Below are 13,102 nucleotides of genomic sequence, written 5' to 3'. Positions count from 1 at the left end.
CTGTAGCTCAGTTACAAAGGCATATTATGAAAATCCCTTTACAGTCATCTGGTCTCTCTGATCTGCCATTTCCCTGTGCATCCCATTTTAAAACTACCCACAGCTCACTCTTAAAGTTTTCATAGTTAATAATGCCTATGCCTCTCTACCTGTCCCCTGGAGGCCAATCACCTTGTCACCTTGCTCTGCTCCACATTAATTAAATTAAACTCAGAGCACTTGTTTCCAACCTGCACAAAGCTTGAAATCTGTGGCTTCCGCTTCAAACCTCAAGAAGGGTTTGCATGCCTGGAAGCCTCTCTGAGTCTTGCCAATTCTAACAGTCAAATAGAAATTACTGCTTCCTCCATGGACCTTACCTTGTTTTTATCTTTAGATATTCAAGGCTACAATAACACTATAAACTTAAACCCTTGTTTCATTTCATGGATTTTAAGTATAATTACAATGAATTATTCTTGCTTTACAGTTTACATCTGGATATAAACTATCAAAATATTGGATAGTTCATGTTTAGTTTTTATAAGAAACTCAGTTTTCTTTTAATTCAAACTATAGAAAGCAGGCAGGTACTACACTAATGGGTATCATGAGCACAGAGAACAGTGCTGATAATGTTCTGGAGCATATGTGTGGTAGGAGCATTACTAGTAGGAAATAACACATACCAGGTGCAGGTTCTTCAGCTTTGCACTGAGAATATTTTGCATCCCCACCAGGACGAACACATTTTAAGTTTCCAATAGCTCCATCTGCTGTTGTCACAGCACCTTTTTTTTCTTCCACCAAGACCTTACACTTGTTTAACTTTCAGTTAAACCCATTTTGTTAGCATTTTAATACTGAAACCCATCTGAGAGTTCTGGAACTTCAGTTTGTATTGACTCTACGACATAAATGCCCAGGATTTTTTAAAAGAGTGTCAAGTGCAGCCTTAAAGGTACAAACAGAAGACCTCTAAGACAGGCCTTCTCTTCTAACGCAGCTGATACATGAATGCTAAAGCACTTTGATGTGGCCTCAAGGCTGCAGAAACAGAAATTTAGATCTGCAACTAAATAGACAGTAAAATCAAGTAAAGCTGAGAAAAAAAAGTAAAACCAAGTCTAGTCTGGTCAACAGGCTGTGGCTTCATAATAACTGATACCAGATCTCTGTGTTGCTATATCTTATTTGATCCAGATCAGATACAGGCAGAATGGCATTTCTGTCAAATTAGTCAGATGACTTGTTAGAGAGTTGATGCTGGTTGTACGCTGGCTGCAGGGCAGATATCCCTTAGGTCTGCCAGAACAAAGGTAACCAGTCCTTCTGATGGATTTCAAATGTCAGGGAGAGCACAGCCACCGCTTTGCATTGTGTGCCCAGGAATTTTTTCTGCCCCATTCAGGGAGCCCTTAAGCTGAATCGCTGACTCAGCTGAGAAGGCAGAAGACAGCCAGCACCCAGGCTTTGTTTGTGATGACTGCTCCCGCTAGGGACCGGGAAGGACTCTGAGACCGGGCGCTCATAAATAAATGCATTAATTCAATACACCAGCTTATTACACTCAGCAAAGCCACTTCACCAAACAGTGATAGCTTTTGCTCAAGACAGACATGCAATAGAAGAAACATTGCCCACCAGGCTGGGGACAGAGTAGCAAATTCAGCCTGAGAGGAGGCTGAGAGGGAGATGATAGAGCAGAGTACCCGGCAGAAAGTTTTCCTGCATTTTCAAGAACACCGAAGCGGTCTCCTTGAGGCAAGATGGCATCTGCTACCAGAACAAAGCCACAGGAGTCTCTTTAAGTGTCCTCCATCTTCTCTCCCCATTAACTCGATTTATGAGGGTGCTTTAGGGAGCATTCGAGGACCAGCCTTGGAAGCAGTAATTACTCTGCTGTCACTGGTTTAACATCTTTACTCTCTACTTTACATATCCCACAGTCTCACTCTGACCTTGTACGTGCTTTAAATGAGGGAGTGAATGCATTGAGTCCAGGCATTTAGAAAGGAAGAAAATTTGATTCTCTCTTCAGCTGTTGGTCCCTTCACAACGGCTTCACCTCAGATCAGGGCAGGACAGACTCTGGATCTGCCCAGGATCAGTGACAATTTTATGAATGAACAACAATACAACACAGCCAGTGAAAAGTGTGTGGTACCCCATCCTCGTGAACCAGCCGTGGACAGAAAATGTAGCAGCACCTTTGCCAGCTTTGCAGTGGCAAAGATTCCTGTCCTTTCCATTAAGGTTTTTCCTAAGCTCCTTGGCAAACAACTTTTTCGAGGTCGTCTGAACACAAGAATGGGAGGAGGCTGCTGATATAGGGGGATTGAGTTGGACCACTGACAGGTGTGACATTAAGCACAACTAGACACGTTTAATGAAGAACACAGATGTCAGACCGCCAAAGCTAACATACCGGGCCAAAGGCAGGAAGGCTTGGCCACAATACTTTTCCTGACCTCCTTCAGAAAGATGTTTAGAGCCTATGGCCAGCTGCTGGGAAAGCGCCAAGTTCTCTCCAAAGTTCAGATAAATATAGAGGGACAAAAAATCATAACTGCTGTGGCATAAAAAGAGGTTTCTGAGATTAACTGGATCTGTCCTGTGGAAGACAGGACCTTTTGTAGGTCGGTGCCAGTATTCTGGATTTGCACAGTGGTTGGTCAGCATCAGCCTATGGAACATGTCAAATGCCACTTCTTTTGCTGAAGAGAGGGGCTGCTATGTTGTATACCAGTGACGATTTCTCTTTGGATTTTTTAAGCTTGCATACCAAGAATTACAGCTTCTCTAGACAGCACACAAGAAGAACTAGTCTAAAAAAAAAAATTTTTTTTCCAAATAGTTAAAACCATAACCATTGTTTTTCTGACACCTAAAATAGGAGTGACTAGTACAGCTTGACTCTTCAGGGCAGCCTGACACAAAGGGAGGTCACCACCGTCATTTACCAGGGATCACATCATGGGGTGCTGCAGCTGAGAACCTCCAAGTGCTTTCCTCCTTCTCCTGGCACTACTTTGTTTTTTTTTCCTAGATGTAATTCAAGGCAGCTGCTTTACACCCAGGCTGCTGTTTCTTCTGAGAACTAGGATCCCTATTGCCCCCTGGTTCCCAGTCTCTTCTTTCACAGCAGGATACCTCCTGCTGCAGGTGAGAAGCCTCCCCCCTTCTGGCCTCATACTCAGCTTCTCATCCTGAAATTCAGGTTCTTGCCACACCGGAGGAGCACCTGATGATGAAGTCAGATTTGCCAATACTGGTCTCGCCTTTCTGAACACATGAGAAATGTTCAAACAACGAGCAATGTTTTTCTTGTTCAGCACACTAGCGTCTTTCATGTCTTTCAGTCCCCAGAATGAAGTGCCTCATTTCCTCCTTGGTCCTTCTTGGGATCAGCACCTCCAAACCATATCTGTCCAAGCTTCAACCTAACTAGGAATCCAGCCAGCACTGCAGCCTAGGTCAGCTTGTACTGTCACTCATGACATGCATATTTGCGTAGGAGTGATGACAGAATCAAATCTGACAAAATTCGTATCAGAAAGCTTGGCAAGGAGAAGTAGCTGCCAAACATAATTTTGGGAACGTATAGGAAAGGCATGAACAACCCTAGCCTGGTGAGGCAACATCCTTCTTGGCAGTCAGCAGCAGTGGGGCCGGTGCTGGAGCTGCTAACAGCTGATTCCAAAGCTCCTTGAGAAGACCAGAAATACACAGCCAGGCAATGCCAGCCTGGGGTGTCAAGAGCACAACTCACACAACCCAGCTGCATCTCTCAAAGTTCGAGCTCCTGGACTGTCTGTAAAAATCATTGTATTTTTATTTTCATTTTCATTTAGAGCGAGCAAGCTTCCAACACTTGCGGCTAAAGACTTGAGAACGTTTCAGCAGTTCCAGCTGTGACTGAGCCAAACAGTGCACCAGAAGAGCTTCTATGCTGGGGGCAGAGCAAAGCCTTTTGAGTTTTAAGGCAATTCTACCACTTTACAGCGTGCAGCTCATTTTTTTCATCGCTTTGGACTATGCTTGTGTACAAGCTTTTTTTTTTTTTTTGACAACAACCGGCCGAGGCAGGCTTTCCACCACAGCAAGGGCAACGCCGTTGCAGGAGAGCGGACACGCCGCTGGCTGGGGCCCGGGAGCACGGCTGAACCACCCGCAGGAGGCCTGAGGCGAAGCCCGCCTTGCCCAACGGCCCGCGCTCCCCGCCCCTCCGCAGCCCGGCGCGCGTAGGGCCCGCCCCGCTTCCGTCACGTCCCATCTCCCCAATCTTCGATTGGCCGCTTCTTTTCCCGCGTGACGCAGCGCCGGGCGGCGATTGGCTGCGACGCTGCGACGGGCTGGAGGCGGGAGCTCTCGGCTGGCGGTGGGGGGAGGGAATAGTCGTGAGGTTGCCGTGGTGACCGGGCGGCCGTGCCCGGAAATGGGAGGGCGCCGGGAAGCGCGCAGGGAGCGCCGGGGGCCGGCAGGTACGTGCACGCGCGCGCGCGGACGCACGCGCCCCCCCTCCCCCACCCCCCCCCCCCACTCCCTCGAGGCGGCCGCCGGTTGCCGGGGTGATCGCCCTCTTAAAGGGCCCGCGGCGGCCGCCCCTCGGTGCGCGTTGCTGGCGTTGGCGGGGGCCGCGGTGCGGCCTGCGCGGGAGGGATGGCCGGGCCCGGCGGGTGAGGGGGCCGAGGGTCCTCGCGGGCGGCCGCCGGCGAGTGATGGCGCCTTGTGGTTCCCCCGGCAGGAGCGGGCCCGGGATGGAGGCCGGGGGCCCGCCGGGGGAGGCGCACAGCATCTGCATGGTGTCGGACTTCTTCTACCCCAACATGGGGGGCGTGGAGAGCCACGTGTACCAGCTGTCGCAGTGCCTCATCGAGCGGGGCCACAAGGTCCTGGTGGTCACCCACGCCTATGGCCGCCGGAAGGGCGTCCGCTACCTCACCGGCGGGCTGAAAGTCTACTACTTGCCGCTGAAGGTCATGTACAACCAGTCCACGGCGACGACGCTCTTCCACAGCCTGCCCTTGCTCAGGTACATATTTGTGCGGGAGAGGGTCACCATCGTCCACGCCCACAGCTCCTTCTCCGCCATGGCCCACGACGCCCTCTTCCACGCCAAGACCATGGGGCTGCGGACGGTGTTCACGGACCACTCCCTCTTTGGGTTTGCGGATGTCAGCTCGGTGCTTACCAACAAACTTCTGACAGTGTCCCTGTGCGATACAAACCACATCATCTGTGTCTCCTACACGAGTAAGGAGAACACGGTGCTGCGAGCGGCTTTGGACCCTCTGATAGTCTCTGTCATCCCCAATGCTGTCGATCCCACCGACTTCACTCCAGACCCGTCAAGGAGGGATGACAGTACAATAACAATTGTTGTTGTCAGCAGACTTGTTTACAGAAAAGGTAATGGGAGATAAAATGTAAGTTTATTTTGGTTATTTTTTTCTTTAGGGTGTGGTAAGAAGGGTCTTGGTTAGGTACCACTTACGCTGTATCTGTGGTATGGATTGGGTTTTAAACGGGCATTGTAAGGTGATGTTTCTGAGCTTTTGTGTCTGTGCGTTCAAAAAGAAGAAATGTACGTTTCAGTTTGCACATGTTGGGTTCAGAGGTGTATTTCTTTTGTAATATTGAAGATATTGAAAACTGAAATTTGTAAAATGGAAGGTTTGGCTTATATTGGGGATATGATTTAGGCCCTAATCTATATATTCTGTTAGAAATGTTTTAACTGTTTTTTATTTAATCAAGCAACAACAACTTAAGTGATTTTTTTTTCATGTCTCCTAATAGATCACAAGTTGTCTTTTTTCAGAATTTTGTGCTCAGCAGTGTAACTGTCTTCAAGAGACTTTTTTTTTTTCTTCTCTCGAATAGAGTTGTAGCAGTAGGCTACATCATGATAAGTTCTAAAATCAAATATGATAATGGCTTGCCCTAAATTTTCTACTCTTAGGTATAGATTTGCTTAGTGGTATAATTCCTGAGCTCTGTCAGAAATATCCAGAGTTACATTTCTTAGTTGGAGGAGAAGGACCAAAACGAATCGTATTGGAAGAAGTCCGGGAAAGATACCAGCTACATGACAGGTTTGTTCTATGCATGTCTATGACCCTTCAATGTACTTTAGGGGTGGGGAAGACAACAGCAACACCCTTTCTGCCTGCCTCCCTCCCCCCAAAAAAACCCCAAAAACTTGAGGCTGGAGAAGAGGAGAACTACTGAAGGCAAGGCAGATAGACCAGACACTAACTGAAGACTTACGGAGTTGGACTGTGATCCTGCAAGTTAATTCATAGAAATAAACCCTGTATGAACTTTCACTCGAGTCAGAGAAAAGCTTAGACATAAATTTATCATATTCCTCTCTGAAACTGTGATGTTTGGAACACATATTACCGTGTGGCATAAGATGTTAGACAGCTAGTTTGTGTCACTGCTGCTTGTGAGGATGACTGCGAATAATTTATTTTATTATTTCAGTATGAAAGTCTTCAAGGTAGTGCTTATCTAGTATGTGTTCTTGTGGTACTACAAACATGTTCCCTGGTGCTACTGTGCTACCAAAATGTTTCTGTGATGCATATGCATTTGTGTATTTCTTTGGGGTTTTCTTGTTCAAAGACAGTTTTATGTGGCAAGGACAAAGTTCTTAATTTTCCATTTCCTTTTCTCTGTTTTCTGTTGCCCGTTCTGTACTTCAGTCAGTGATTCCTCTGAAAAAATTGTTTGTTAGTACCATTCTTATTTCGCCCTTTTCTGTTTCCCAGTATTTCTTCAGAATCATAGGTCCTGATCATTGTATCCTAAATACTTTCCCCCCCCCCTCAGACTGAGATTGATCAGACCTCACATTGAAGATTCAGATACTACATCTGAACAAAGAAAGGATGACAAATCTTAATTATTAACTGCATGAAGCCATGTTCTCTTACAGAACTAGAAAGCTCACTAGTAATGTTTTGAAGGCAGTTGCCATTAAAACAAACAGAGCAACTTCTCCCCTCAACTTTATTTTCAGAAGTTTCTTTTAGTGTGAAAATAAGAAGCAGAGTTTTCTATTTTTCATTGCTGGAAAAATTTAGACAAAACAGGACAAACGTGTCCGTTTTCCTTCTCTCGCTATAGAAGTGTGAACCATTGGTACATTTTTCAGAATATGTGTAACACTATACAGCATTATTACAGTCCAAATCTAGTGTTTATCTCTCTTTTTTTTTTTTTTCCTTCCTTCCCTTTTTTTTTCTTATATGCAGAGTACGTCTCCTAGGAGCCTTGGAACACCAGGATGTTAGAAATGTTCTAGTCCAGGGGCATGTTTTTCTCAACACTTCCCTCACTGAGGCCTTCTGTATGGCAATTGTGGAAGCAGCAAGCTGTGGTTTACAGGTAAAAAAAAAAACCAACCAAAACCCCCCCCCTTGACTATCTAGAACGCATGTATCCATTTTAAACAAAGTTCATGATTAAATAATATGTGCTTGTAACATTTGATTTCATCTGAGGCTCTGTCGTTACAAAGGTGAGCGGATATTATCCCCATTTACAGATCACCTGGAAGCTGAGACAGAAAGATTAACCGAAACTGCTTAAGCTCCCAGGAGAAACTTGTGCAGAATTGGGAATAACATGTAGATCTGCTAACTCTCAGTTCTCTGAACTAACCAGGCTGCCTCTCCAAAATGCTATTTTGTATGTACTCCTTTACAGAGTTTTGGGGTAGTTGCTGTTCATGGAGGTTTACTTTGACACTACTTTAAGAGGTTCTGCACAAAAATGGCTCATGAGCATGGGCAACTGGTCAGTCAGGCATACTGAATTACCAGACTAAACCGTTGTACTAGAACTGTTTTCTTCCTGCACCAAGAACTGACATTTGTTTTCTTGTATTAACTGAGGGTGTATTTGCCTTACCATGTAGGGATTCAAGATAAGAGTTGGAGAAAGAGAAAACAGTAAAAGCCCTTTCTGGCTAATGTAAAACTCAGATTGACAACTCAAAAAAAAGTTAAATCGACAGCCACAAAGAACTTAGATTCTCACATTAAAATATAAAGAAACTTTTTTTAAAAGACAGACTGATAAAAGTATCTAATTTACAAGAAGTATAGAAACTGCGAGGGACTGTTTTGTTTTGGTTTTTTTTTTTTATTCCAGTATGCTTTGTCAGTAGTTACTACCTGGTTGTGGTAGTTATTCCCCTGTCATCTGTTTTCCTCTCTAGAGGTGAGGAAGTTATGCAGTTTTCTTATTGTTGCCTGCTGTTTAGAGATGATTGTGTAATGTGAGTCTTAGTAGTTTCTGATTTCCCTTTAAAAATAATTCAGATTAAAATCACTGAACTTCTAAAGAAATTCTTGTAAATGTTCAGTAGCCTAGAAAGCATAAGCTGAAGGCGGATGTGGTAAAACTGTCCTCTCCAAGTAGAGGTAACAGTTTTCATGAGGGACAATGGAGAGAAAGTCCAAAATCTGGTTACACAGATTTAGTTGTGTACTTTGACAAACACCTTTAGGAAAGATGTTTCATAAACCACTCATTAGACCAAGTCTTCTGTTTTGTCATGCTACCAAAGAATCATTCTGAACATTGTTAAAGGTAGTCTCCTATGCTAGGTCTTTTCTAGGGCCTAGACCTTTAGTTCGCGTACAGGTAAAATTCCCAAAGCATAATATTGGTCTTTGCCTTCATGGCAACCACTCATTGTATTTTTTTTTTCCCCCTATTCTTAAGTGCTGCATCTAAACAGTGTAATAGCAGTGTCATCACTTGATTTTATTGTTATGCAGCATATGTGCTATTTCTTTTGTTTCTTTCAAAGGTGGTGAGTACAAGAGTTGGCGGGATTCCTGAGGTGCTTCCAGAAAATCTCATTATTTTATGTGAACCCTCTGTGAAATCTTTGTGTGATGGATTAGAAAAAGCTATTGCCCAGCTCAGATCAGGAACACTACCATCTCCAGAAAATGTTCATAATAAAGTAAAGACATTTTATACATGGAGGAATGTAGCAGAGAGAACAGAGAAAGTATGTATAACCACTTCTTTTAAATTCTCTTAAGGTACATTTCTGAAACAGCTGCTTCTTTGAAACATTACTATGTACGTTCTCTATGTAATCTTTCAGTGTAATTTTTCAGTGTGTTTTCTGTCAAACATACATGGTTTAAAAAGGTTCAGAAAATACTTTCCCCCCCCCCCCCCCCAAATACATCCCTAGATAGGGTTTTTTCTATTTGCATTTTTTTCTATGCCGTAACTGCTGATAAATATTCTGAAGAACAGCCTAGATCTTTAGTTACATTTCTACTCATATATTTTCTCCCGTCTTCACACTAAATAACTTTTCTGGCATAACTGGAAAACATGCTGTATAAGATGTATGAAAAGGAAAAGGCAGAGTTCATGACAAAGTTTTGTCTGCCATGTGTTAACAAGTGGTTTAAAATTATGAGAGGTAGTTTAATGCCGGTAGGCTGAACATAGCTGGATTTACATAAGCTATGGATGTAATGAAAATAAATTACCACACTTTTGAAATCACATTTCAGAATTAGAACTGTGCTTCAGCATAAAAACTCTGCCGTTAATGAAGAATGTTAACTGCAATAATGTTATAAATGCCTTTGGAGATCTGTCGCTTCTGACTTCAGCCCCTATGTTTTAGGCAAGAGTGTAGCTGAATCACATGCCTCTTAATTACATTGTAGTGTACTCAGATATATATATCTTATACATCTCTTTGAAGTATCATGTACAACCAGTTTATTTTATCATTTTCAAGTACTGTCAGTACAATTCATTTTATGATTTTGTAACTGCAAGCATCGTTTCAATTGCAAAGTTTTTATAGAAGTTAGTCTAGATTTCAGTTTCCTTTGTAGCCCTTTCTTTAAAAAAAAAAACAACCTTCTGTGAAGGAAAATGTTAGTATGATTGGAAGATGTATGCATGGAACCTACATTGTACAAAAGACAGTTGTTTGTTAGCTCATTGTTAAGTTAGCCGTAGGATGAAGTCTGTAATGTTCTCAAGGAAAAAACTCTGTGTCCTTTAAGCCTTTTTGAGTTGTGTGTAGTGGGTATTTATGGTTTTGTTCTATGAAACACAGAACTATATTTTTTTAATTTTTTTTTAGTGGTTGTGGTTAATATGTTATATTAAGTCACTAGTAGCATGTAGTTGCTTTTCACATTCATTGAATTTTAAGAATTTTACTAAGAATTACTAGTGTTTCTTTAAATAAAAATCACTATCCTATTATGATTTGCTTGATTGTTCAAATACAGAGATTTGGAAGATTGCCAACTCATCTATGAGTTCATCCATCTTTGTGTTGAAAATCTAGTAATTGCATGTTCAGACTCTTTTCCTATGACTGGTGTGAATATGAGATTAGAATCCATTCAATTAATTAAAAAGACCCAATTCTATATAATATCACATAAGAGACAAATTATGCAGCCTTCCTATTTTATGAAATACTCTTGAGGTCTGTCAAAAAAATAGAACATTTCTTTTCCTTTTTCTCCTTAAATAAATTAATGCAATTTCTAGAACAGTACTCATAAATCAACACTTAAAATCTGCAAAGCTTTTTTGGGGTAATATTTGTCCCATCTAGTAGTTAGGAATAGAAAATTTATTTTGCACACTGACAACAAAGCACTGCCTGATTTTTGAGGCAGAAGCAACATTGTTTTAAGTTCTTACTTTCTGTCTCTTCTCCATTTAGGTATATGACAGGGTTGCAGATGAAGTGGTTTTACCAATGGATGAGCGGCTTGACAGACTAATGTCTCACTGTGGCCCAGTGACTGGGTATATTTTTGCTCTCTTTGCTGTTCTGAACTTCCTTTTCTTGGCGTTTCTGAGGTGGATGACTCCAGATTCCATTATTGATGTTGCAATAGATGCCACAGGACCTAAAGGTGCATGGACTAAACAGTATTTTTTGGGGAAAAAAGGAGGAGGTAAAGAAGAACTTCCAAGCTCCTAAAATGCTTAAATGGAGAGGAAAGAGCGCATCAGTCGCTGAAGGTTTTAATGTTTTAAGAGTAATGTCTCTATCAGCAAATTCTTCAGTTTCTTTCTGAAGTTCTTGGAAAGAAACTTGGTTAAATGTGCTACCTCAATTTAGGATGATGTTTTAATTTAGTTTTGGATTCATGCAAATTTGCGGACATCTCTTTTGCACTTAAAGCTGGGAGGAGAACATGGGTTTTTATATGTGTCAAAAGCCTTTGAGACAAAACTACAAGATTTTTCTCGACAACTTGAATATTACAGAAAGTGACTGTAAACTTCAGTGGTATTTGGGAAAGCAAAATAAAAATTATTAGCTTGCAGTAGTCCCTGCTAATTCCTGATATTTACTGTGATTTTTATTTTCAGACCTATTTAAAAATATTTAATTAAAAACCCAACAAAACACACCTTTTCTCTTCTAAGATGAAATTGGCACTTGAAATTAGTCATGAAGTCCACTACCATGGAAATTTCAGAGACTTAGTTCTAGCAGTTGTGTCACAGTGACAGTGTTTTGCCTGCATAGTGTTATTATTTTGAAGTTCTTCACTAGTCAGAATTGGATCATCCTGTTGCTAAGTCAAAACTCCATAAAGAATTTTTGATATTTTCAGAGGTGCTAAATTTGTCGTGTTCACTTACATGTGTGGAAGTGATGTAAAGCGTTTTTTTAAAGTACATAGGTGAAGAAATTATTATTATATTATTTAGAGATAATACAGCCTTCAGAAACAGCTCAGGCCTGAAAACTCCTCCAGCAGACTATGCCAAAGTGTGAAGTAACACATGTGTACGTGTGCACACGCGCGAGAGAGAAATCTGTGAAGGGCTTAACAAGCACCATCGTGCTTGCTCACTCCCTCTCCCCTCCCACCCTCCCTTATCTTTCTTTTTTTCTTTCTTTCTTTTCTTTTCTTTTTCCTTCCCCTTGCTTATGATCAAAATGGCATTTCAGTCCATCTCTGGGAGGGACAGTGTTTAGTGTGCGTGATTTCAGCTAGACCACATCAGAGACACTGTCAGGCAGGTTCTGCAAGTGAAGTCTTGGGAAGGTCTCCCTTAAATGGAAATAACCAATAGGTATGCTTTTCATGGAGAGGAAAAAAAAAAGAAGTGGCTGCTTGCATCTGTTAGCAGTCTTAAGTAATGTATACCTGGGACAATAGGCGGCACAACATGCTAATGTGTGAGAGGAGGCATTTGTCTCATTTATGTCAGCAACCTCTAAAACTCCCCCCTGCCTAATGCACTGGGTTAATTTCTTTTTCAAGCATCACTGAAGACTCAAAATCTTATGATTTTATGACTGAGTATTATGTAGTGTTGGACACTGTATTACTATTAAAACTGTGCAATATGAAAATACTGTTTCCAAACCCTTGAAGGGCAGTATTTAAAACACAACTTCTGTCAATATCATCTTGTTTGTGTAGAGATGTAGTTACCCTAACGTCTGACATTTTGTAATTTCATTGAACATCTTTTCATGAAACACAGAAAGGTAATGTGAAATAAATGCCATATACAAAGTCTGTTTTCTTTTTACTAGAATTTTTAGCCTTTGATACGTAACGTGCAACATGCATTGTATTACAATTTGAATTTTTCAAACTCTACATTAAAAGTGGAGGTCAGCTAAGATGGTGCCACAGAGATTATGGATAAATGGATGGAATTAAGGTAATATTTTACTTTTTGAAGTTATGGGTTCCCCCCCCCCCCCCCCCCCCCCCCCCCCCAAACATTCAAGTTTATGACAACTTTTTAAAAATACTGATTATCATTCCAGGGAAATGTTATATATATATTTTTAATAATATTTTGTTGATTCTGGTTTATTTCTTTTTGGTTTCTTGCAACATCTACAAACACAAGTCAAATTTTCAACAGGATTGTGAGAATCTATTCAAAGTACTTCTCTCTTTTGTGGAACATTGTGTATGTAAGGTTTTATTATGTTATTCATGTTATAGTCCTGTTTACAAGACAAATTTACAGTTTATCTAAAAGTTTATTTATCTTTCCGTAAAGAATGGATATTTTTCATTAATATGTGGGAACATACAATTAGAAAGTCCAGAAATAT

The 13,102-nt window shown here is 41.6% G+C and overlaps 1 protein-coding gene across 1 annotated transcript; it reads left to right on the top strand.

The window, feature by feature from the left end:
• The first annotated feature begins 589 nt into the window (after positions 1-589).
• Positions 590-12,689, top strand: PIGA (phosphatidylinositol glycan anchor biosynthesis class A). Its single transcript, XM_050890647.1, has 7 exons — positions 590-635; positions 4,385-4,463; positions 4,727-5,391; positions 5,945-6,077; positions 7,245-7,377; positions 8,810-9,016; positions 10,724-12,689. Exons 1-7 carry the CDS (start codon positions 590-592, stop codon positions 10,985-10,987), a joined length of 1,527 nt encoding a protein of 508 aa, XP_050746604.1. The 3' UTR covers positions 10,988-12,689.
• Positions 12,690-13,102: the final 413 nt, after the last annotated feature.

This window comes from Gymnogyps californianus, chromosome 1 (genome assembly GCF_018139145.2).
Source record: "Gymnogyps californianus isolate 813 chromosome 1, ASM1813914v2, whole genome shotgun sequence".
NCBI classification, from domain to species: domain Eukaryota; kingdom Metazoa; phylum Chordata; class Aves; order Accipitriformes; family Cathartidae; genus Gymnogyps; species Gymnogyps californianus.
This window is presented reverse-complemented; position numbering and strand designations above follow the sequence as displayed.